General features: G+C 58.3%; 1 protein-coding gene across 8 annotated transcripts in view; it reads right to left on the bottom strand.

Annotated features, from left to right (window-relative positions):
* Nucleotides 1-437: 437 nt before the first annotated feature.
* LOC120860312 (ciliary neurotrophic factor receptor subunit alpha) overlaps nt 438-25,824 on the bottom strand; it is a 37,869-nt gene continuing 12,482 nt past the window's right edge. For 3 of the 8 annotated variants that reach the window (XM_040236100.1, XM_040236103.1, XM_040236106.1), the window contains 8 exons: nt 18,488-18,572; nt 13,636-13,869; nt 6,803-6,920; nt 6,470-6,636; nt 5,265-5,428; nt 1,708-1,888; nt 1,185-1,353; nt 438-1,090 (listed from right to left, as the gene is read on the bottom strand). In XM_040236100.1, coding sequence (XP_040092034.1) covers nt 1,090; nt 1,185-1,353; nt 1,708-1,888; nt 5,265-5,428; nt 6,470-6,636; nt 6,803-6,920; nt 13,636-13,869; nt 18,488-18,572 — 1,119 coding nt within the window. In that variant the 3' untranslated portion in view covers nt 438-1,089. Of the gene's footprint in view, nt 1,091-1,184; nt 1,354-1,707; nt 1,889-5,264; nt 5,429-6,469; nt 6,637-6,802; nt 6,921-13,635; nt 13,870-18,487; nt 18,576-18,757; nt 21,870-24,670; nt 24,705-25,824 lie in introns of those variants that run through there. The other 5 variants (XM_040236102.1, XM_040236104.1, XM_040236105.1 and 2 more) reach the window with 4 other exon arrangements.

The raw sequence follows: 25,824 nt of genomic DNA, 5'->3' as shown, positions 1-25,824 counted from the left end.
TTGTGGATGCAGAAGCTCTGAAGACATCCCTTAACAGGCCACGGCCCTGCCAGGATTTAGCAGCCTGCAGGACTGACTAGAACCCACTCCAGTATTCTTGCCTGAGGAATCCCATGGATAGAGGAGCTTGGTGGGTTACAGTCCATGGGGTTGCAGAGAGTCGGACACGACTGAGCAACTAAACAAGCAAGCAAGCAAGGGCTGTCAGGACATTCCCAGGTGAGAGCTGCCTCACCAGCTGGGACCTTTCATTCCCCACAACTCTGCCCGTGGCCTCCAGGGAGTGCTCCCTCCCCACCAGAAGCAGAAAGTCCCCATCCCAGACACCTCCTCCTGGGAGCTGACCTGCCCGTCCCGACCTCTTCCCTCCTCCAGGCCTGGAAGGGGAGGGGTCCTGGGGTGAGGGTTACCTTCCCAAAGCGGGTCTGTTCCAAGGACTCATGAAATGGTGACGTTTAATGAGAACCCCCCCACCCCCACCCCTGTATATACATCTATAAAAAATTCAAATACAGCAAGTTACCATTGAGTCAGACTAGAAGGGACTGACAGGGCATTAAATACTGTGGGGTGGGAGCAGGAAAGGTGGAGGGTCGTACAAAAACAGGGGCAGAGGTGGGGGGCTGAAAAGTGTGGGCGCTGGGGGAAGGGGATGGCTGGGCCCCCCCAGCATCAGGAGCTTATAATCTGATGGTGGCAACAGAGACCCTGGGACAGACAGGAGGTGGGGACAGGAGGAGAGACTGGAGGTGAGGGGCTCCCCTCAGGCCCCCCAAGGGCTCCTGGGAGCGCTGGCGTTGGAGGGTCCAGCCCCAGGGGGGCAGGATAGGGGCGAGTGGTGGGGTCTTTGGTGGGTGGGTTAGCTGCATGGCCCCCTCCCGTGAGGGAGGGAGGTGGGCCGGCATGGGGTGGCGGGGCCAGGGGAGGGACGGCAGGCCCAGGCCTGCCGGGGTCTCTACAAATTGTGTCTGAAGAGAATGCAGAAGGCTCTCCTGCCCGTGTGCAAAATAGAAACCGGGGTCTTCGGGCTCAGCTCCGGCCTCCTGCTCCTCTGCAGGTGCGCTGGCGTGTCCTCACAGGATGCCGGGCTCTGGGGGGCGAACAGGGCAGGAGGCCATAAGGGAAGCGGCTGGCCCGGGGGTCCCCTCAGGCTCCTCTCTGCCGCCCAGCCTCACTCCACTCACCAGATCAGGAGACTGCTGGCAGTGGTGGCAGCGGCAGCCAGGGCCAGAGTAACAGGGACACTGACGAAGGAGGGCGCCGAGGCTGCCCCGCCGCTGCCCAGCTCCCCGGGGTCACAGATCTTCGTGGTGGGCGGGGGTGCCAGTGAGCTGGTGGTGCTGGTCGTGGTCTCTGGGGAACATGGAGGAAACTCAGGGAAGGGCTGGGCCAGGGCTGGGATTCCTCCCGGATCTGGGGGTCCAGGAGACATGGCTCCTGCCTCCTGTGTCAGACCAGTGCTGCCTCCCTCGTGAGATAGCCCCAGCCTCACCCATCAGGCAGGTCCTTGCTGCTTCCCCCAGGCACACAGATGACCCCTCCATCCAGTGACCCCTGCTGAGAATGTCCAAAGAGTAAGGACAAGGAACAGCAGGGGTTGGACAGACCGAGGGGAGTGTGGCAGCCACACAGGGTTCAGAGAGCCCTAGGGCAGACGCTCCAAGTCCCAGGAGGACAGGAGGCAGCACGAGGTGAGGGGAGGCTCACCGGGGGCCTGGGCCTCAGTGGTCAGGTGTCGTGGCTCCTCCGTCCAGGGCGTCGCGTGGGCAGCCACGCTCCAGTCGCTCCACGTCCCAATCTCGTTGTCCTTGGCCGCCACCTGGATGATATACTCCTTGCCAGCGTAGGCATCTGTGATGGTGTGCGCCGTGCCGTCTGACAGCTCCACCTGCAGCCAGACCACCACGGAGAGGGGCGGGGAGAGGGACGGTGGACCCTGGAGGTCAGGAGAGTGAGGCACCCCCGGGAGACAGGAGGATACTTTGGGGAGGGGAGAGGAGTGAACATACCCCTGGAGGGCATGAGGACTTCCCTGGGGGAGGGAGGGGCTAATGAGAACACCCCTAGAGGAGAGGGGAGACCCCCCACCAGGGAGCGAAGACAGTCCTGAGGGAGATCTTTAAGGAGACCGAAAGCACCCGCACCCCGAGGCGAGAGTCAGCAGGACTGTGCTCACGTCTCCTCTCTGCTGTCACGAAGCTCTCTCACAAGCCCCTGACCTCAGTCCCAGCAGGAGGCAACACGAGGTTGGGGTGAGAGAGGGTTAGTGCGGTGCTGCCCTCTTCCTCCCCCATGAAGAAGCTGTTTAGCGGGAAAGCCACAGCTGGGCTGCCCGAGCCCAGATTTCAGCTCCATCCATCCCCTCCTCGCTAGGTGACTTACTTAACTTCCACTTGCCTTGCAGTCCTCATCTGTAAAATGGCGTTAACGATCTCTCTCACAGGGTTGTAATAAGGATGCAGGCACAGGGCGAGGGCCAAACAGACTTCAGCCAGCTCTGTCATTATCACGGGTTCCAACTCGGAGCCCGGGTTCCCAGATGCCCAGCGCACCCACCAGCCTGGCCCCAGCTGGGTCTCTCCCTCAGGGAGGCCTCCAGCCTGAGGCGGAAAAGGGGTGGGGGGCGGTTCCAGGGCAGAGGGACAGCTGCTCCATTTCCTCCTGGAGGCATCACTACCCCGCCTCCGCCTGGCCAGCCCCATCATGCTGGTCTCCCCCACCCTCCAGGCTGGCCTGCCTGTCCGGCGCCCCTCCCAGGCCCAGGCTGGGCTCTGGTTCATCTCAGCGGCACCCGCTGCCTCATTAAGCCGCCTCGTAAACAGGGGCAGCCGGCAGGGGCGGAGGAGGGGCCGCTCTGGGCCACGTCTGGCTTCAGGGCTTTTTTGGTCCCCATTCCAGTCTTCTCCCAGCAAGCCAGGGTCTGGGCTACCTGACCTGACAGCCTGTGAGTACAAGTGTGTGTATGTGTGTGTGTAGCTGGGTCCAAGTGGGGCGGGAAGGCCTCCCAACCCCTCCAGGGTCCGTGGGCCTCAGGTAGGAGGTGTGGGTAGAACCAGAGTCAGTATGGAAGACAGTTTGGACCCAGACCTGGGCTCAGTGAGTCCTACTCTAGCCCTAGAAGATGGGTGGGCCTCAGAGACCCTCCCCTCCTGGAGCTGGAGCCCAGTTCCACCTCTGGTCCCCTCTGGCTCTGCAAAGACTCTCTCTGCTAAGTAGACCCAGCTCATTCAGCTCTTCCCCCTCGCCAGGATTCGACCCTCAGGCCCCCTGCTTTGATTCTGTCCCCCAGATCTTTCCCCAAATGGAGAGAACCATGGGGAGCAGTTCAAATGACCACCTCACTGGCAGGCCTAGGGTGGGCAACCCACCACACCTCTAGTGACGTGGCCTATAAGCCCATGGCTCTCCAGGAAGCCACGTCTCCTAGGCGTGGGCCCTTCTAGTCAGGTTGTCAGTGATCCCTTAATCCACCCCCTTCAGAGAACGGCTCCACAAGTGGCAGGAACTCCCGAATTGCTGGCATCTGCCTTGACTAGGAGGCCTCCCTCCAGTCTGTGGCCACATGGCCTCCAGCCTTCCTGCTGAGTGAGGCCCAGGGCCTAAAGATGCAGGGAACCCACGCTTGTCTCCCGGGTCCATTTTGAGAGCCCCTGCCTGACCTCAGGGCACCCATTCTTGTGTGATTCCTGGCCTGTATCTCTCACTTCCTCCTGAAAAGCCAAGTGATGTTTTTCTCTGCTTGCCCCTCCCCATCATACACCTGCCTCTCCCCAAGACTAAGGACTGCTGCTGCTGCTGAGTCACTTCAGTCGTGTCCGACTCTGTGTGACCCCATAGATGACAGCCCACCAGGCTCCCACATCCCTGGGATTCTCCAGGCAAGAACACTGGAGTGGGTTGCCATTTCCTTCTCCAAAGACTAAAGACTGGGGACAGTCAATGCTGTTCAGAGCAAACCTCAAGTTCAAAAGAACCATATATCTAGCCAACCACCAAGCTGACGTGACATGGAACAGGGCTAACGTGGGCCACAGGCCACACGTATCCTTGCCATGGAACCCACATACTCTGCTCTGCCCATGTCAGCGTGGGGGTCAGTTCTGCCCACGGTGCAGGCCAGTGCGTGGCCTTGGCACGTTAGTCACATGCATGGTGGGAGCATGGTTCCTGCTGGGGACCACGTGTGTGTGTGCATGTTCCCGTGTGTGTGTGGTGGGCAGTGTGCCAGGTCCACGGCAAGGCGTGTGCGCTGCGACGCGCAGGGCTGCTGCCTGTAGCTCGTTAGCAGGGGAGGGGGGCTTGTGAAACTAGACCCTGGTTATTAGCAATGCATTAGTCGCGGGCAGCTGGCCAGGCAGGAGGGACTCCGGACTCTTGTCAGGGAACATATGAGCATATGAGCAGCCTTGTGGGGGCCAGGCCTGCAACCAGGACAGGCGCCCTGGAATTGAATTACATACTTTAAAGGCCAGCTGGGACAGGGGCATGAGGAGATGGGGCTGGAACCAGGTAGACGTGGTGGGGGTACAGGGTGACCCTGAGTGCCAGCCTGGGTTGCCCTGGGGAGCATCCTCCCAGCCCCAGTCCTTGCCTTCAGACCTCCAGCCCTAAGACAGAACCCACAACCCCAGGCTCTCAAGGAGAGAGAAACTCCAGTCTGCCCCAAACCCTTGGCAGATCCCCAGAGCTCTCTCTCATAGCTTGATCAACATCCCAGACAACAGCCTGACCCCGTGCTGCCCCTGTCCACGGCTTGCTTTCTGGCCCAAATCACCTTCTGACCCATAACTTAAAGCTGACACCTAAGCGAGGCTTGACTTTGGAGCCATGACACTAGTCATGGCCTGAACTCACACCCTGGGTTGAGCTTGACTCTATTGCCTGATTCTGACCCCTGGAGCCCATCTGTGAGGACAGGGACCATCCTATCCCTTGGGTCCAGGCCCAGAGCCTGGTCCAGAGTGTAGGAGAGAGAAGTCTGATCAGGGCTGAAGCCAGAGACAGGAAAAGGGAAACTGCCACCATCTGCCCCCAGCATCTCTCTCCACTATCCTGGGGAGTCACATAGACAGGCGTGTTTGACTGTCCTAATGGGGGTCAATCAGGATGCCCCCAGCCAGCTCCATCCATCCTTCCAGGCCGACCCTCCACCCCAGAAAGCCTCTCCGACTGCTCTCAGGCTTCCCACCGGAACAGCCAGCAGCAAGGACTCCCATGCTGTGTGGCTCTGATTCCGGCTCTCGGGATCCGGGCGGGGCACTCACATGCTGCCACTGGTCCAGGATGAGGGGTCGATAGCGCAGAAAGAACTTGAGAGGAAAGGACTCGGGGTCGGGCCAGGTTGACGGGGTCTGCCACGTCACCTCTAGCCGGCGAGGGTTGCTGGGCACTGGCCGGGCTACCACGTTTTCCGGAGGGTCAGGCTTCACTGTTTAGGAAACACAGCTTTGGTATCACACTGATCTCTTGGAACAGCCCCAGCCACCATGACAACCAGCGCACATCGATAATCATTGGTCTCCTCTGTTGTTAGCTTTGGCAACTACTGTTAACAACCATTTCATTCCTTCCACCTTTCACATCCCTGTCATCACCAATGACTGTCACCACAGTCACTGCCACCAGCTCATGATATCAACATCATAAATTTCATCCCAACCCCATCCTCATGATGACCAGCATCCCGATTACTAAGCCGGTGTCATGCTCTATCATGACCCTCCTCAGCGCCCAGATCACCCACTCCTGTACCAGCATCATATACTGCCCCCAAATCTGGCTTTCCACCTCAACTTTTCCAGTTCCCAACTGAGACACGGCCTCCCTTGGAAGACTCTGGGCTTGAAGCTGCTCTGTGGGTCAAGGTTAAAAGACAGTTCACAGGTGCTGCAGATCTGGGTTGGAAGTGGGCTGAGGATCTGATGGAAGCAGCTAAGGGCTGAGGTCATGTAGAGTCTGGCCGAGGATCCAGCCATGGCAGGGGTGTGGGCGGAGGCAAAGGGTCTGGCTGGGATGGGACAGGGGCAGGCAGGGGGTCTGGTTGGGATGGGGGCTGGGAGGAGGGCGGTCTCTGTCCCAGTCCTGTCTCCTATTCTGACACCTCATTCATCACAGGCCGTAAGGAAGCCATTAGCGTGGTTGTGGGGGGCGTGGATTGGAGGCTGCAGCTGCACAAGGGTCTGGCCCGGCCTGCCCCCCTCCCCCTCCTGCATGCTCTGGGAGCCAGAGAGATGAGAAGAGCTGCTGGAGAGGCCTCTCGGCCCCAGCAGGTAAAGGGCATCCACTCAAATGTTCACAGGTGTGTACATGCCATGCGTGGACGTACATGTTATACATTCCACACACATCTGGGCAGACACTCATGAACATCCCCACGTGTGCTCATACACACTTCTGGCAAACATCCACTTACACACTCCCACTGCAGGATGCAGCAGGGAGCCCCTCCCTCCCCGCAATCCCCACGCACCGATGGTGAACTCATCAAAGGTGATGGCTGTGGCATTGTGGCCCAGGGCATTGCTGACACTTATCGAGACCTTGTACTTGACGGTGGAGAACAGGTGCATGTAGCGGATGTGGCAGCGGTTCTTGACGGCCGGGTCCTTCTCACAGACCATCATTTTGGAGCCGTGCCTGGGGAGGGGTGAAGCCCAGGCACCATCACCAACCTCAAGGATCAGGCAGGGTGGAGGCTGGGAGAAGGTCAAGCCCAAGGCTGGGCTACAGGGTGTGGATGGAGGGCATGGAGGGGGCCCGGGAGAGGTCAGGGTTGAACCGGGTCCTGGGTATGTCTACTCACAGCACAGTCACATTGAAGGTGTTGGGGATGTAGGTGGGAGTGGGCAGATGCCAGCTGCAGTAGAAGCCCTTGGGATAAGTGTTGGAGCGGCAGCTGAGCACAGGCTCCCGCGGTGGCACTGGGGGGAAGGGGCGAGGACAGCACGGTCAGGGCGTTCCTGAGCCCCCCAGTCCCTGGTGCAAGTGTGGGGACAGGTGGGCCCCAAAACCCCAGCTCTCCCTCTTCAACCCAACAGCAATGCCAGAGGTGGGGGTGGGAAGTGCTGTCAGCGAGGGTCTGAGGCTTCCCAGGCCACAGAGAGCCAGATGTTTAATTAAAGAAAAACAAGGGCTGTATGGAGAGGGAGCCCCCCCTCCACCTGCTCAATGGAGGCGGGAACCATGGGGAGCAGGGGGCTGCGGGCCTCAGCTCATCAATCACGGGACGGAGGTGATGTCTGGAGGAACTGGCCCCAGCCCCACGTCTCCTGCCACTTTTCGTCCATCTCCAGAGGGAGACTGCAACAGAGGTCAAGGGTGGGGGGCTCCACCGGGTCCTCTGGTTGCTGGGGTGATCAGGGTGCACTCCCAGCCGAAGACACATTCCAGGCTTCCCCTCAGAAGAGAAGAAGGAACACAAGACAGCCCTGGGGGCGCCACGCAAATGACAGCACTGTTCACGCGCATGTATGTGTTACATGTGTGTGTGTGACGTGAGTGACATGTGATGGAATGTGGGAATGTATGTAGGCGGGTCTGTATATGCAGCTCACACCACATGCCTACACGTGTGACTGTGTGCGTGTGTGTTGTTCCGTTGGCATGTACTCACCCCAGCCCCAGTCCCCAAGAAGCCGGTTATACAGTCAGCAGCTGCCTTACTCTGGGGACCGCAGAGGGCCAGAGAGGGCTGGGGACATGCCTGGGGTCACACAGCAAGCCGGAGCCAGTGCCAAGCAGCAGGATGGGAATACCCACTGGCATGACCACACCTACGTACTTGGGAAGTCCTCCCTGTGTCCTAACCACTCTTTTTGCTGCTGTGAGCACTCAGCCCAGCTGTCCCACCCTCGGGTGTTGGGTAAGGCGTGAGGACAGCCGGCTCAGGTTCCTGGAAGGAGGCAGTTTCTGTGATCTGACCCAGGCAAGGAATGTCCGTCCACAGCTCCGGGGATACTGACACCTCCCTTCTGTGCCCTCCCACCCCGCCCCCTGCCTGACAGGTGGACAGGAAGCGGGAGGGGGCAGCTCAAGAAGCCAGGGATGGTGAAGGGGAGGGCATGTCTACGCCTGCTGAGTGGCTGTGGTGATACACGGCGAACTGTGGGCTCTCATCCAGGGTGCACGTGATTATGAGTGACTCTGTGTGATTTCATGTTCATGCCCAGTATGTGTGAGGTATGTATGTGCTCAGACCCCCAGGGAGCGATCCAGCTCTGCAGCAGGAGTGATGAGGGCGTCAGACGGGCACGAGGGGAGCTCAGGAGTGATGAGGGGGCCAGAGGGGCGTGAGGGGAGCTCAGGATTGATGAGGGGGCCAGAGGGGGATGAGGGGAGCTCAGGAGTGATGAGGGGGTCAGAAGGACATTAGAGGAGCTCGAGAGCAATGAGGGGTGTCAGAGGGGCATGAGGCCAGCTGAGGAGTGATGAGGGGGTCAGATAGGCATGAGAGCAGATCAGGAGTGATGAGGGGGTCAGAGTGGCACGACAGCAGCTTGTGTGTAGCAGGCAGAGTGGGCGACGGTGTGGGCTGAGATGTCTCCAGCCCCAGGCCTGCAGGGAGAGTTGGGGGCCAGTGGAGCCTGCATAACGGGCAACCTGCCTGCTGCCCACTGCGGTCTGTCTCCCCTGGGAAGCCTTCCTGGCCCTGAGTTCATCTTGTGTCTGTCCTGTGTTCATCCTGTGTGCCTCACATATCCCTTGCCTATCTGCCCAGGGGCATAGAGGCATGGGGGTGGGGTGGGGGGGGCGGCCAAGGACACAGGAAGTGCCTTGTGGGGACCTGTGGGCCAGGCCAGAGCTGGCAGTCACCCCAGGAGGAAAGGACATTCCGAGGTCGGCTGAGAAGCCTCCACTCCCCCCTGCACCCCGCCCCACCCTCCCTTAGCCCAGGCTTCAAAGGAGAGGGCGCTGGGGGGGTGAGGACTGAAGCCTGCAGAGTCAGCTCCCTGCCACCTGGGACTCTGGAGGGCAGAGCAGGGACGGACTCGCCTCCCCATTGACCAGCTCCCTCCGTTCCCCTCTGACCATCCTCCCCCCTCAGACGAGCCTCCTCTCAAACCTCCCCCTCAAATCAGTTCCCCTCTCTGACTGGCTGACTGGGCAGGTCATGGGGGGCGTTTGGGGGGGGGAGCAGGGCTTTGTCTGTCATCTGGCTACTCCTGCCTGGCCCTGGGCCCTGAGTAGGGAAGGGCTTGGGTTTCCTGACAGGGACCAGGTTTCTCAGAGGGAAAAGGAGGAAAGAAAAACAAAGAAAAGGAAGAAAAGGAGTGACTCGCTGCAGCTGGAGCCCAGCTGAGGGACTGGGTGGGTGGAGGTGGGGTGCTGTGAGAGACCAAGTGTGAGGTTGTGGGACAGTGTGCAATTAGGAGGCCTGTTGTGAGTGTGCTGCACGTCAGGGGAGAAGCTGTTTGTGAGAGACTGCAGTTGTGAGGCGGCGTGTGGAACTCTGATGGGCTTCCTGTGTGTGACTGGGAGTCCGGGCAGCTGTGTCACCACGACTGGACGTGTGTGGCCGGATGACCGTGTTTGTGTGGGACTCGGGGTGAGGCTGTGCGATGTGGGGACTGTTCAACAACATGTCTGAGGCCGCGTGGCCAAGGTCCTCTGTACAGAGGCATGTAAACGCGCTATTGTGTGTGAGACAGTGATAGCAAGACCACGGACCTGCGACGCTGTGTGAGAGACAGACTTGAAGCCTGAAGGTGTTTTTCAAACCGTGGGTGTGGGAAGGTGCCCAGTGTGTTCACACATTTAGCAGAACACACCGTTTGAGAGCATGTGCGTGAGCCGAAGCCCGTGCGCATGCGTGTCACGTTATCACAAACACGCACGCTCCGGGGTGCCCAGACCTCCTGAGTCGCCCCTGTGGGGGCTCCTGAGATGCCCAAACGACGGCACCAGCCTGCAGTAGGGCGTCCGAGCGCCCCATGCGGGGCCGCGTGTGCGTGTGCATGCGTGCGTGTACCCTCGCTGGCCCAGGGTTTGTTTGTTTTCCTCCTAATTGGCTTGTTTTTCCATGTCCAGCCCACCAAACCGCATGTTTTTCCTCTCATCTCGCCAGCCCGCCTGGGCTGGAGCCCCCGGCACGCATGAGGCCTGCCCAACGGCTCAGAGAGGAGGAGGGGCAGGCTGCCCACGCCCCTGGCCAGGCCAGATCAGGCCAGGCAGGGCGGGGTGACCCTTCCAGCTCCAGCCCTCCCGGGCCGCACCCACACTACTCCTCCTCTTGCCTGGGCATTCAGGGCCCGTGGCCCATCCTAACCTTATCTCGTGACATCTCTTCTGGACTCCCAAATGCCCACCTTCCACCCATCTTTTCTCTCCCCAACTTCTTCAACCATGGGCTGTTCTTTCCTTCCCAGCAAACAGAACTGAGGAGGAAGCGATGCTGAACTGAGGGGGGACTAGAGTTCCTGTCTTGACCAATCAAACACGAATATTTTAAAACTGGACAAGGAACTGTCTATTTAAAATTAGTCAGTCTCTGATTTATTTCAGCCTAAAATCAGAATGACATGGAATTAGCAGTGTCTAGGGAAACAAAAGGATGCTACTAAAAGAAACCTTGTGATCCTGTTTCCTAATGTGTGTGTTGGTGGGGGGGTGTCCTTTCATCACCTTGGGTAGGGGCCTCTTTAGAAGGGGGTGTGATCATCTGCCCGAGGGCAGAAAGGTGGGTCAAGAGGAAGCAGTTCAGGGATCAGCCTGGTTAAGGGGACTTACAACAGAATATTTTTATGATCAGGTTCCCTTGGAAATAGAGACACAAAAATCTTACATGTTTAAGATAAATATTAAATAATTTTTAGTCTGAATGGCCCACAAATCAGGGGTAACTCTGTCCTGTTCTCTGAAAGCTGGTGAGAAGGATAATTTGATATTGAATGTTGCCAAACCCGGTCTCTTGTTACTAATATAAAGTGACTGAAATGATCATGATTAATGTCCCCTGTTCCTCTGACCAACCCTAGAAGGAAACAAGGCAATGTGAGATAAGTACCTGATAACTAATGCTACAGCCAATTCACGGCCAGCACCCCTCTGACAGGCAGGGCCTGAAGAGTGGTCAGCGCTATATATAAAAAGTCTGGGCTCTGGTCACAAAGAGCAGCTGTGGGCATGGCCTGTGGGCATGGCTACCGGCATTACTTCTAGACCCAATCTCCCTTCAGTGACCTCTCAAAGAAAAGCAAGTAATTGGGAATGAGGGCCGGAGTCACCCAGGCCTGGCCATCACAGCCAGCTTTGTCCATCAGAAGCCTTCTGGGGCTCAAGCTGATAAGACACGGGTGTGGGTGACTTGTGCCAAGTTGGCCTCATCCTCCTTTGCATGCCACTCAGCATGTGGCCTCTTTCCCCACAGGAGGGACCAGGGCTAGGCTGCAGGGTCCACTTCTGATGCACCCTGTGGTGGGCCAGGGAAGACTCCAGTGGGCAGGAGTCACTCCACCCTGGGCTTGCGACTAAGACGTTTGGTTATGACTGCCGTCTCTCCACTTTAAACATGTAAAAAGGCTTTTCTGTGGGGAAAGGAACATCCCTACCAAAACATACTTTCCCCTCTCCTCTGGCCCCACTGATGGGTCAGTGTTTTTGTGAAGGATGCTGAGCAACCCTTCAGCCTAACATTTCCCACGGTTGTCCACACCTATCGCCTGACAATGGGGCAAGGACCCGCTCTCAGGCCCCTCAAGCATCTCTTCTCCTCGGCAGATCGGCAGCTCCGAGGGAGTAAGTAGAGTGGGGTATATCGCCCAAATGGGATGAGGCCAGAGAAGCCTGAATCCTTGCCTCAAGAAGAAAAGAAATGAAACTATGTTCAGAGTATTTATTCTGTCAGTTGATGCCTCCAGCTGAGCACCAAGGACCTGCCCAGCTGACCCTCAGCAACACTGATAACCTCCTCCTCCGGAGCTTCCTAACACCGCTTCTGAATCGCACTCACTTGCTTCCCCTTCTCCCTTCCTGCCGGGCTCCTTCTGATCTCTCATCTCTTTTGTGGCTCATTTCCTTCGATCAACCCCTTTTACAGCGATGGTCTTCAGGGCTCGGTCCTGGGTCATCTTCTCTCTTCATCCCACAGTCTCACCCTTGACCATCTCATCCCCTCCCAAAGAATTAATGCTGACAACCACCCCCTTCTCAATTTCCATCTCTAGCACAGGCCTCTCCCTGAGTCCCAGAACCTCAGATCCATTGGCTACCAGCCATCTACTCCTAGTTGTCCCCCAGGGACCAAAACCCAACATCTACAGCAGATGGTGCCGCAGATCCCTCACCCGCACCCGCTGACCGCCTCTGCAGTTATTTGCCTAAGAGCTTTCTTTGGCCACCAAAACCTGCATTGCCTGCCGGGGCATCAGGCCAAAAGTGCTGGGGAATGAAAGCCTCCCTGCCCCCGCCCCCACTCCTCAGTGTGTAAGCATCCGGGCTCCCTCAGCCCTCAGGCAGGAGAACTCCAAGGCACTTGCCCTGCCTCCTCAGCTTCTAGAGCTCCCCCAGCAGGGTGGGCTCCAGCCACCCAGAAGCAATGGCTAGGTAACTCCCTCTTTATTGGCTAACGTCACTTCCTTTTCTCTATCATTCTCCCATGCCATAATGATGTTTCTGTCACCTGCCAAATAAACTACTTGCCTGTGAACTATCATCTTGGGTTCTGATTCCAGGGAAAGCCAAACTGAGACACCGCATGAACAGAACACACTGCCTCCTCCTCCCGCTGACCCCTGCACCTTGTCTCCGTTGCAGCAATCGGTCCTACCAGCTGTCTTGACTCCACTGTCCACTCTCCCACTCTCCCTACCTCTGATCCATCAGCGACTGCTGGAGGCAAAATCATTCTTCTCAGCTTCCCAACCCCATGTTCCAGTCCCAGGTCTTCCTCCACTCTCTTGCATCCGAGCAACAGCCTCCTTCCTGCCCCTTGCTTTGCCCACCCACCTGCCAGCCCTGCAGCATAGTGAGAAAGATCTTTTAACAACATGACCCTGATCATGTCCCTCCCCTCCTTCAGCTCCCTTCTGCCATTTACACCAACCCAAGTGGCCTTCCCAGGCCCTTTCAGCCTCTGTGGACTATGATCACATTCAGCTCTCGGCCAGAAAGAACTTTTTCAATGTATCTTCCAAATTCCCCAAGTCTCCACGTGCCTCCCATTCCAGGAAGCCTTCCTTCTTCCCCAGGGCCTCCTAGACTGTCCACACCTCTCCCAGCATCACCAGATATCCCATTTTCTCCCCCAAGGCCCTCGCAGCCAGCCCCTGGGAGAGCATGCACTGGAACGAGGCCAACCCAGCTCGGAGCTGTGACCTAGGATTCCTCCCACCAGGCCCCACATGGGCAGTGCCCTGCCAGCCCTCCTGAGCCCATCTTGTCGTAGGGGATAGGATTTCTGGGTCTCAAAGACCTCCAGTGGAGGGTGGATACCAGTGCAAAATGCCAGAGGTCTGCACTCAGGGGGCGACACTGGGCTCAGAGGTCGGAACAATAGGCTTAGACAAGGTCAGAGGACAGGGGTCAGGACCTCCACCACCACCAGGAAGGGGATGTGATCTGGGCCAAGGGTCTGGGCCTCACGGACTCCCCCACTAAGTGAAGTGGGGGGTCACACGAGGGGTTGGGAGTCACACTTACAGCCCACATGGAGAAGCACCTGGTGGCGCAGGTGCCAGGAGTCGCGGTGGAAGCAGGCGTAGAGGCCGCCGTGGCCCAGCTCCAGGCTCTGGAGCACGAGCTGAGAGCCGTTGAGCAGGTCAGGGGCCAGGTCTGTGCCATTCACCCGCCACGTCACCGCCGCGTCCCAGCTGGCGGTCCCACACGGCAGAGTCACGTCTGAGCCCAGGCGCTCGTACTGCACGTGGGGAGTCTCTGTAGGGGGTGGGGAGGGCACAAGGCAGAAGTCACAGGTCACAGCCTGGCCCAGCACTTCCAGATGATAGCGACAGCAGGCGCCCTGAGGCTCAGGGTGCGAGTGTCTTGGGGAGACAAGGCATCTGCAAAATTCCTTCATGGCACGCAAGGGCACAAGTAAGTGTCTCCAAACTTGGATGTGTGCGTCCGGGGACCGTGTGTGTGACTGGGCGATGCTGTATGCGTGTATGAGAGAGAGTTTGTGTAGAGTGCTGGGACAGAAGACCTAAGTCACCTCCAGTCACCAGGTCCTTTTGAAAGTTCTCCTGACCCCCCAAACCCCAGCCTCCCGCCACCAAGAGGCCCAGCCCCAGTCACTGATATCTGCTAGCCAGGCAAGCTGAGCCAAGGGGCCCCCTCTTGAACTCCTTCCTCTGTCTCTTCCCTTTTCTTCATCCTCCCCATCCTTGTTTTTGTGTCCTGCCCTTCTCCCTCTCCCCGACAACTCTGAACCCCTGACAAGGCCCTGTCCCCCAGCGGTCCAGGGCAGCAGAAGGAGGAAGAGTGGGCACAGGAGCCCTAGGGACCTCCTGGCAGCTGTCAACACGGTGGTGAGGCAGGAACTGCATGGGGTGCGGGTGCGGGTGGGGAAGCCCAGGGACTGCGGGAGCTCTGACCATGCCTCTCCTGCCCCCAGGAGGGGCCTGTCAGAGCCCACAGCAAAGCCCAGCCCTGGCCTCAGCCGCCCAGGCATGATGGACAGAGCCCAGGAGACTGGAGCGGAAGGGCGGAGGGGGCAACTGTCGAGAGGAGAGCGAGGTGGGGAGGCAGTGAGACAAAGTCCTGGACACTGACCTCCAGACATGGCCGAGCAGCAGGGCATGGGGAGACACAGGCCTGCCCTCCTCATCCCGCCCCCCAGCCTGGAAGGATAGATGCTTCCCCAGACCTGTAGTTCTGTGTAGTGAGGGTGGGAGGGGCAGAGCAAGGGGGGTGGGGGGGCTGCGGGATCCCTCGTTAACACTCCCTCGGTCTCCCCTCCAGAGAGCCACCCCGCTGAGTTGGGGGATTTTCAGAGGCAATTCCTGTTAACGAGCCAATTAAGTTGGGCCAGTGGCCTCTTAATTAGACTTGTTAACACCACCGGGGCCACAGGAGGTAGGGATCCCCCTATGCTGCCAGCGGCCCCCTTCCCCTCCCTCACACACCTCTCCCCAGCCCTGCTTTTCTCTGGGCTGGAACATCTGTCCCCAGTTGCTGCCTCTGTGGCCCTCCCCAGGCCAGGATCCCTGTGTGTCTGCAGGGCCCTGTTCTGCCCCTCTCTGAGCCTCTCTGTCCCTGTCAAAGGAGAGGGAAGCAGGAAACCCCGCCAGCCCTGACCACTCGTCCGTGGGGCCTGGGACCAGCCGAACAGAGGATGAACAGGCGGAAGGGTGGCGGCTCGGGGTGGGGGGAGGACCTTGGAGGCCGCAGCTGTGAGGCTAGAGCAGAGATTGACTGGGGGCCTCCCTCTGACCAGAGGCCCAGGGTCCAGGGCTCAAGCCATAGAGCCGCCCCCAGTCCACCAGCCCTAGCCCCCGAGCCCCCCTCCAGCCTCCCTTCCAAAAACCTGGAGCTTCCAGGAAGCAGGCCAAGCCCCTCTCTCTGCACACCGCCCCGCCCCCCAGCAGAGATTCTGTATCCAGCTGCCTGAGGAGGAGGCTGAAAACTGACCGTCGGGGGGTCAGGAAGACTGCGGGGAGAGGGGCATGGTCATTACGGTCCCAAGGGCTCTGCACCGACACTGACCAATAGAGGCTCAGAACTCACGTGGCCCCAGCATGGCTCACTAATACCGGGGCAGGCAGGAACAGCCACGAGAGAAGGACACCCACCCGACGGCACAACAGATGTGATGGCAGTGGGGTAATACAGAGCAGGGAAACCCTGTCTGCCTCACAAAGGAAACGGAAACACACAATCTGACAACAACGACAAACCAACCATGGAAGGGCAGGGCAGGAGTAGAAGCATGACAACACAATGAGATGACCACCGCAGGCCACAGCGCAGAGGCAGGGGAAAACGTGAGGCGGCTGTCACGGCGCCACGACCGCTGTAGGGACACCACAGCAGCAATACACACGGCCACGCCACAGCCCCAAAGATGGCAGTGATTCAATCCTTCGTCCCTGGACAGCTCCCCCAACCCCCAGCCCCACGGGCGCCCCTCCTGATGTGCTGTCCATTTCAGAAATTAAATCAAGCCGCAGGGGGAGGATGGGGTTCTTGGCCCTGACGCAGTGACAAATGCTCCGAAGGAATCAGCTGTGAAAAGGTTGTTAGAAGCCAGGATAAGAGACAGAGACAGGATGAGGTCATGGACACGGGGAACGCACAGGGACAGAGCCGACGGCTCCCTCACACCTGTGCACACAGGCTCACATGGGGACCACATGCCGGAAACAGTCCCCCCTCCAGGGCGTCCTAAGCAACTTCACATCACCACACACATAGGATGAGGACCGTCACCGTAAGAAGAGCACGCACACACGGGACAACCGTCCACAGGTCAAGGACACACTGGGACACTGTCCCATGGCAGGGACGTGATGATGACATACGTGTAGAGGAATGGCACTGTCAGCGAGAGGCACAGTAACACACGGACACATGGTCTCACACACAGAGACACAAACACACAGAGAGCAGACACAAAGAGAAACAATCAGGCAGGGCGGAAAGTCTCAGCCACAAGGACACAACTCAGTCTCAGTCACAGGCCACAGTCACATACCGGCCACGTCACACACAAGGATATGACCACACAGAAATGCACTCCAACAGGGACACAGCCTCACCCACACAAGAACACAGTCCAGTGCACAAGGACAGTCTCACACCCAAAGATGCAGCCTACATCCCCACACAGGGCAGGGGCCAGGCCACTGGGAGAGGCCACCGGCAGGCCTGGGCTGGTCGGGTCAATGCAGGAGCCCCTGGCATACGCCGACTGCAGGTGGGGCTCAATGGGCTGGCCTGGTGGTTCCTTGAGACCCTACCCACTGGGGAGCAGCCCTGAGATAGGCCAGGATCTCTTTGGGCCTCGGCATTGGGTTCACAAGGAAGAGGCCATAGGAGCCTTGACCTACTAAACTCTTTGAACCCACAGCCTTGAGGGTCATGGAGCTCAGTCATCTGGGCCTGCTATGTGCCTGGGCCCTACCTTCTCTGCTTCTACCTGGGCCAGCTGAGGTGGGGGGCAGGACACAGCCGAGGGGGGAGCTCCCTACACTTGGAGCCTCATTCGAGGAGTTTTGAGGTCAGAACTTGGGCTCATGTGGCCACCTGAAGTGCTGCCTCCAATGCAGATGGGCTAGGGGTCACGTGGTCACCCTTCCCAGCAGGGGTGCAGCTCCATGCAGTCTCTGCTCTTCGTGTTTGTGTCCCTGTGAGGCGGACACAGCTTGCACTGGACAAGTGGTCGGGGAATGGGGGAGGCTATCAATGGCCCCGCCTGGGCACCCCCTCACCCCTTCAGCCATCCCATCTCACTGGTGGGCCAGCCTTCTCCCACCTGCCCATCCCCTCAGCATGTTCTGGGGCTACCATCCCTGTCCCAGTATTCCTTCTAGGATAAGCGAGGGGCTTTCTTACCCACTGTCTCTCCCAGTGCCTCCCACTGCACCCCCCATAAACGTGAAGGGACCCCACTTCACCAGGCCCTGCCCCTGCTGCTGCTGCTGCTGCTGCCAAGTCGCTTCAATTGTGTCCGACTCTGTGCGACCCCATAGACGGCAGCCCACCAGGCTCCCCCGTCCCTGGGATTTTCCAGGCAAGAACACTGGAGTGGGTTGCCATTTCCTTCTCCAATGCATGAAAGTGAAAAGTGAAAGTGAAGTTGCTCAGTTGTGTCCGACTCTTAGCGACTCCATGGACTGCAGCCTACCAGGCTCCTCTGTCCATGGGATTTTCCAGGGAAGAGTACTGGAGTGGGGTGCCATTGCTTTCTCCGGTCCTCTTCTTTATCAGCCCACAATTAATGTCATTGTAAATGGTAAATAGAAATCTGAAAAAATCCATTTTTGCTCAGAATTTTTCATTATAGAGGCTGATTTTAACTAGACCAATATATGGTAATTACTAGAATTCTGCTATCATGTCATTAACCCGCATTTAAGCATAGAAAAGTTAGCCGCCCTCAATGTAGTTCCTCAGTTGTGTCCAACTCTTTGTGACCCCGTAAACTGTAGCCCACCAGGCTCCTCTCATCCTTGGAATTCTCCAAGTAAGAATACTGGAAGGGTTTCCATGCCTTCCTCCACGGGCTCTTCCTGACCCAGGGATCAAACCCGGGTCTCCTGCATGGAAGGCAGATTTTTTACCATCTACTCCACCTGTACCCTGTATCCACACTAGTGGGAAGAGGATCAGACAATGCCATCAGCATGAAACCACTCAGCAGTGACTGGGGGGTTGTGCTTATGGGACAATGTCAGTGGGCCACCCCGTGTATCAGTCACACGACTCATGTTCATGTGTGACAATGCCAGCACATGGCAGTATGTGGCTCCTGGGTGGGTGCGTACAGTTATGCCAGAGAGGGTCCTGCTCAGCTCTGGGAGCGCCCCTTGTCCCCCGCCCACCCAGCACTCACCCTGCGGACTGTGTCTCTGGGCGTAGACCACGGCAGCAGCAGCAGCAAGCACGGCACAGCAGGCCCACGGGACCGGAGCAGCCATCTGCTGGGAAAAAAGTGGGCGGCGGGGAAAGGGACAGCATCAGCCCAGGCGGGGCCGCTTGGGGAGCACCCCCCACCCCATTCTCAGGAAAGACTGGGAAATCCCAGCCCTAGGGCCAGGGCACCTTGACCCCAAGCGCCCTTCTTAATGGAGCTCAGGACCCTCTTCAAGCAACAGAAAATAACCTTATTGGCATCTGTAGGCAAAGGTTTGCTGAGATGGTAGAAGGCAACCTACAGCGGTTTGTTGTTCGATAAGGAAGCTGGCTGCAGGATGTAGTCAACCACAGATGAGTTATAGAACACTGGTAATGCTAGGGCCATTTTTCTAGAAAAAAGATAACTTTACTGGTGAGGTTAGCTAATTAGCTATAAACACTGCAAACTGAAAGGGTAATGCTTTAACTTGATTGGAAGTCTATACATCTCCAAACTGCCTTGAACAGAAGGCCCCTGCCATGCTCCTGGGGAGAGACCCTTGGATCTGCCCTACCATGTTACCCCTACCTGCACCCCCTCACCCCCAGGTGAGCCTTGCCCAGCAGGGCTCTGGGATATTCAGAGCAGCAGGGTATCAGGGCAGTGGTACATTGTGAGCAGGTCAGAAGTGGTTTCTGCTTTAGTGGACACCAGTGATCATGAGAAGGATGAAGGCTTTTCAGATTTATGTCCCAGTCAGGGACCCCAGCCTATCACCCTTCAGCCTAGGAGCCTGAGAGCCCCAGTTGTACGTCAGTGTCTGCACACTCCCATGTGGGTACACACTGCACAGTCAGGATGTGTTTCCAGAAGCCAGGATGGATCCAGCGGCCCCTCAATGCGTTGTCCTGCTCCTAGGATGGGTCCAGCTGCCCTCACACTGCTCCACCCCAGCACACACCTATACCTAAGGAGAGGGAAACAACCATCTCCTGCCCAAGAGGTTCCAAATCTCTCTCATTCCAGTCTTGAAGAGAGACAAAGTTCTGTCAACAAGACAGAAGCAGAGATCCAGAGACAGACCACTCCCAGACACTCAACCAGGGCCCCTACCAGAGGCACAGTCAGACACACAGCAAAGACTCTGCCCCCAACAGGAGACACAGCCCCACAGAAAGAGCCTACACACAGGCTGGAGAGACTGCGTGGGGCACGAGCCAGAGAAACAGGTAGATCAACCAGATAACCAGCCAGAGACACACCAGAGAACAGCCAACACACAGTCAAAGGGCCCACCAGAAACACTGTACCACACTCAGCCAGATGCAGGCAGATGTATCAGAGAAAGAGCAAGAAACCCAGTCAGAGAAGCAGCCATCAGCGACACAGGCCAGGGACACTGTCAGAAACCCTGCCAGAGAAACTGCCTGACGCACAAGCAGAGAAACACCAGGGAAACTGACAGACGCAAACAGGCATACACCCAGAAAAACAGCCGGAGAGAGGGCCAGAGACGCAGCCAGATGCTCAGTCAGGAAGTCTCCATAGCACTCAGAACACTGCCAGGGACACTCAGACACACAGTCGGACACACTGCCAGAGACACCGTCAGAAACGCTGCCAGAGAAACAGCCAGAGAGGGCTAGAGCAGTGTGGGTGTCAGCCTGGAGCGGGGTTGGGGTGGGGGAGTGCAGAGACTCTGACTTCTGGGGGCTCCTTTGGGGAAGGGCTCCTGCCTGCCCACGGCTGCACTTGCCCCTCCCCAGGCCAGTCTTCCCCGATGCACCTGGTGCTCCTCCAGCCAGGGCGCTGGAGCCCCGCACGGCTCACCTCTCTAGGCCCCGACTGGCCTCAGCAACCCCTCCCACATCTGCGACTCCTGAGGCCTTTGCTACCACTTGGCCTGGCTCCTGACCCTCAGCCACTCCCCCCTCTCCAGCTACTCCTCAGGCTTAGAAGGTTAAGACAATGGCCAAGGACACAGTCAGCAAGTGGTGGGGCCAATAAAGGAACCCAGGATGAGCCAGCTCTAAATTCAGAGCTGGTGTGAGAAAAACAGATAAGAGGCTGGAAGCCCACCTGGTTCCCCCCGCCCCCCACAGCTTCCCTCTGCCTTCAACCCTTGCAGGGGGCCCTCAGACCCTCCCCTAAAACCTCTACCATCCACTTTTCTCCTCACAGCCAGCAAGAGACTCCATCTCAGGGCCAACCTGCTGCCCAGCACATGGGAGAGGACCCAGGGCCTGGGAGGCAGATGGGCAGACAGAGGGGACAGAGGTTAGATGACAGGATGGGAGTAGAGAGACAGGGTGGTCCTCTTCTTCCAGCTCCTTCCTGGTCCCAGCTGGGAGGGGTGTGGGGGGTGACAAGGCCTGGCATGAGTGAAATGCATACAAGCAAACACACACACACACACACATGCGGGTCCCCACAGGGGGAGGGGTGGCTTCTTCATCAAAGTCGGCTCCATCAGCCCGATGAGTTACTGTAAGGGCCGGGCCCTGGGCCAAAGAGGCTGCAGCCATGGGAGCCGAGCACTGCTGAGAGCGCTGCAGAGACAGGGGGATGGGGTACCAAGCAGATGCTGCACGGCTGGGGGCACCCAGAAAAGGGAGACACCTGGGGAGAGGGGAACGGAGAGGGAAAGCTGTGAGCTGAGACCCTGAGGGACAAGAAAAGACCAACACGGAGAAATGGAAGAAGAGACACAGGAAGACACAGGGAGCACAGGATACTAGCAGAGATTCAAGGGCAGCGGGAGAGACACGACCTGGAGAGAGCGACAGAAACGAGACACAAGCAAGGTCTCTGTGCCCACTGACAGCATCTCTCGAAGCCCACTCAGCTCCGGCAGTGTAAGGGGAGGATGCTGTCAGTGCAGCCGTACTGGCGGATCTGAGACAAAAGCAGGGCTTCCAGGGGGCTGGGGGGCTTCTGCCCATAAAGCCAAGAGCCTCGCCCCTAGGGGATAAGAGTAGATGGAAACCCCACCCCACTTACAGGTCCAGGAAGTCCCAGGCACTTTGACTTCCCTCTTCCCTCCGAGTCCCAGCTGGACCCATTCCCAGTTAGGGAAGCTGAGGCCAGAGACATCTAGGCTACACCTCTGCCCGGCCCTAGCTCACCTCAGGTCACCCATCCCAGGGCAAAGAGCATCTTTCCCAGGAATTTTCCAAGTCCACACCCACGGCTCTGGGATAGATCTAGAGCATAAATCTGTAAAGCCCCAGATGAGGGCTATGCGAACTGGCCCAGGCTCCATAAGCCCTTCCAGAGGGCCAGCCTGGCTTCCAGCCCCAGACCCAGCAGTGAGGAGAGAGCAGAAGGCACCCCACTAACAAGTGCCCAGCAGCCCAAACCCCTTGTGAGCAGAAGCCCAGCACCTCTCCTGACACAGAAGCCCAGTGTCGCCACATGCATACACATAGGTGACTCATCAAGAGGCCATCCTGGCCCCCAACTTACCATCATGTCCCACGACGACACAAGGACACCACTACACAGGAATAACAACATTCACTACAACTGACACAGGTGTGCAGTCGACAATGCCCACAGGGGTACTGACAGTCACTACAGTGATAGTGAGGCACTGAGTCACGGTCACGTCCAATGACACCACCGGACAGGGGGATGGCACCTGTTGACACGGACACAGTCACAGTGACAGTAACCTTGGTATCAAAGATGCAATGAGACTGCCAGCCACTCAGGCTGACAATGACGTGACACCCACAGTGATACAGGGAGGCTGACAGACTCGGTAAGATGGACAGTCACATAGAGTAACACCAGCCTGCAGAAATGTTGACACCATGGAGGCTGATAGTCTCCAGCCATGACACTGATAGAGTGACAGGCTCCGGATCAGGGATCTCAACTACCAAGTTTCTGGCTTAGGATCCAGGGCCCAAGACCCCTCTTGCCAGTGCCAGCAAGTTCCCAGGTACCCTGAGTCCCGACCCTCACCCCCTGCCCAGCCGAAGGCAAAACCTGAGAAAGGGAAGTGTGAATTTGGGAAAGCCCCTATTCATCCTGCAGAAATAGGGCAGGTTAAGTTAATCAACCCAACCCTGAGGAGTCCCTGCCACATCCAGGGTGAGGGTGGGAGTTCTGAGCATCACTGCCTGGAGCCCAGCTCTGACTGGGCGTGTGCTGATGTGCAATAGTGTGTTCAGAGCTTTAGGCTTCAGGGTGTTGGTTGGTGTGGGTCAGGTGGGCTCAGTCTGGCCTGGAAAATGAATGAACAGCGAGGGCCTACGTGGTGCCTTTGAGAAACTGAGACCCAGTGAAGGTCACTGGCCTGGACCCCACCCCCCGGCCTGGGGCTGGGGTGAGGTCAGGAGTGTTTCTCTGATGGAGAGCATCTGGCCTACAGCGGGGGCCATGGGGACATCTCCATGGCTTCCAGTCCCCTTCAGCAAACCCGGACTCTGGAATCCTCCAGGAAAGGGGAAAGGCACTCTCTCGGGGCCTCATCCCCTTCTCCTCGCCCTGCAGTGGCTCTAGAGGACACATCCTGAGAATGAGGCAAGAACCCGGGACAAAAGGACCCACGGATTGAAAGGCCTAGGAAACTCTACAGGCCTCTGACCTGCAGAGGAATTAGGGTGAAGGGAGGAAGAGAGGCACCTACTCTTGGGGACGGAGAGAGAAAATGAGAGACAGAGCAGGGGCAGAGATAGGGACAAGGGCATGGTGGGCAGGGAGGCTCAGACCCGGCTGGCTGAGGGGGAGCCTGGGAGAGACAGTCTGGGCGGGCGGGAAGCTATAGGAGCGGGAGGAGGGGCTGAGGCCAGAAGGCCCCCAGATCCCACCAGGCCTAGGCAGCCTGGACAGCGTGGGCGGTGAGGGCGGGGGCAGAGGCCGGAGGAGTCCAGAGGCCGGGGGTTGGGGGGAGGCCAAGGAAGGAGGCCTGGCCCCTGGCAGCTGGCCCAGCAGGCCCCCCATGGGGGAGGGGGCGGGCCCAGGTCAGGGGCCAGCTCCTGGGCTGGGGCTGGCTGGCCATGGGGCAGGCTCCCACTCTCCATGGCGTCTCTCCCTGTCTCTGAGTCTCTGGTCTCTTTCTTTCTCTTTGAATCCAGACCCGGCCCTCCTCTCAGCGACCCCCCGCCCACCTTAAGGGGCACAGGACCCAGAAGCTGTGCCTGGGTTTAAGCCTTATCTCTTCTTCCAATGCCACCCCATCCCCACACACTCCAGGGGCAAGCCCCCTGTGCTCTGGGGGAAGGACACTGCCCAAACATAGAGCCACTCCTCCCTTATAGAAGTGGGGCAGGATGAAGCTGAGCACCAGTGGGAGGGGGGCCAGGAGGGAGGCGGCGGGTGGGGAGCAGTCCCCCAGCTCCAGTCTCTGGCTGAGGTTGTGGAAAAGGAGGCGGCCCAACGTGAGTGAATTGGGGGGGGGTATCCGCACCTGCTATTGTGACCTCCACAGCCGGAGATGGGGGCCTGGGGGTGGGGGACAAGATTCCAATGGATTTTGGCAGCGGCTTGGACTCTTGAGTGCTCACGCCCCCCACCCCCCAACCTCTTGTACCGTGGGGACCCTGAGATCAGCATGTGCGTGCCCTGCTGCACATGTGTGCTGGCGTGTTGCGCGCTTCCCACGCCGGGCCTGGCTGGGCCACTGGGAGGTGTCCAACGGAGATACCCATCCGAATCACACCACCCGGGCCCACACGTGGAGCCCCACTCGAGCCCTGTGCTGCTTGTGACCTGGGCGCTGGCTCGTCCACGCTCATGTATGCAGGCCTGGACAAGAGCAGTCCTCTAGAAAGGTCCAGGCTTGCTCCCTGAAAAGTCATCTGACCCAACCCTCTGCTTCTCCAATGGGGAGCAGGAAGGGGCAGAGAAGTTCATATCCTCCCCGTGGGCACATGGGCTCTGGACAGCTTCACAGCATCCGAGACGCAAGTGCTAACTCCCCTCCCCCTAGCCCCAGTCCAGAGTCCCTCCTGTCTTCTAGGAGAATCAGGAGGATCTCTCCATGCAGAAGAGGGCCACACACCAGTCAGGTTAGGTCTAGGGGGAGCCAGGCGGCTCCTCATGGAGGAACAGACGCTGCAGGAGGTTACAGACAGCTGGAAGGCCTCCATGGAAGGTGGGGGATGGGCAGGTCAATGGGGCTGACCAAGACTTCCCTCAGCTGACAGGGGAGGGGGCTTGCAGCAGACTCACAGCAGATGAGGCAGGCAGGAGGCTGCAGAGCCCTCTGTGGAGACAGAAGGATGGACAGAATCGCTCTCTAGGCCTGGGGGCTGGGACAAAGACCTCTTTGCCTCAGCCTCTCCCACTACCCCCCACGCAGGGCCCCATCACCACTATGGCGCAGACACAACCTCGAATACATACACAGAGGTTGGCGCTTGCAAGGCTGGTTGTATGTGGGCGCATGCACACACACACACACACACACAGGGAGGGGTGGGCAGTGTGTGTGAAGCGTCGATGTGTAACAAAAGGAACTAAAGATGGTCTTTCGGACAGAGTCCGAGATGAGCGAGGGGAACAGAAACTTCAACTGTCTTCACGTGTGCTGTTCTCCTCAACCCCCCTCCACGCACGCACACTGCACACACTACTGAGGAAGCTTCTGGTCTGCTGGGCAAAAGCAAGCCATCCTTCCTCCCCCTTCCTCCCCTCCGCACAGTGGGGAAGCCAGAGCAATCTGTTCCTGATGGGTAAACACAGGCATGAGTATGTGCGCACACATGCTCTCACACACACACGCTCTCTCTCTCACACACACACACACACACACACACCCGCGATCCAGGGGCACACAACACCCGGCGCTCGCTTCACCCCAAGACACACAGGCACACTCAGGCTCTCACTACCATCGCAGAGCTCCCAAATCCCCCCATCTCCACCATGCAGCTAGAGCTTCACAGACACACCCAGGCGCCCCTCTCGCAGACACTGGCATCATATTCTGCCATTACCGCCACTCATCATGGCCTCCCACGTGGACACCCACTACCACATCCTCGCACACACTGGTGTGCACGCACACAAGAATCACAATCACAGTCACACACACAGACTCTCACACACATGCTCAATCAAAACAGTTCTGGCCTCACATATGGATACCAGCACACACTCAGAACAGTCACCCTTGCACACAGATACTGTAGCACCTCCAGAAACTCAGAGTCCACAGCGCCCACTCCCATTACCCTCAGCCCTCACACCTCTACACCCGGCAGTGAGAAACACACACATACACACCCAGAATAGTCACTCCCTGCTGGGACCTTGGGTTGCCAGGCCCGTGCTCAGAGGAAGGGAAGATAAAGCTCAGGGTGCCTAACACAGAAAGGGAAAGT

The sequence above is a fragment of the Oryx dammah genome, unplaced genomic scaffold (assembly GCF_014754425.2).
Source record: "Oryx dammah isolate SB20612 unplaced genomic scaffold, SCBI_Odam_1.1 HiC_scaffold_11056, whole genome shotgun sequence".
In the NCBI taxonomy this organism is placed as follows: Eukaryota; Metazoa; Chordata; class Mammalia; order Artiodactyla; family Bovidae; genus Oryx; species Oryx dammah.
The sequence above is the reverse complement of the archived record's forward strand: the minus strand, read 5'-3'. Positions and strand labels throughout refer to the sequence as shown.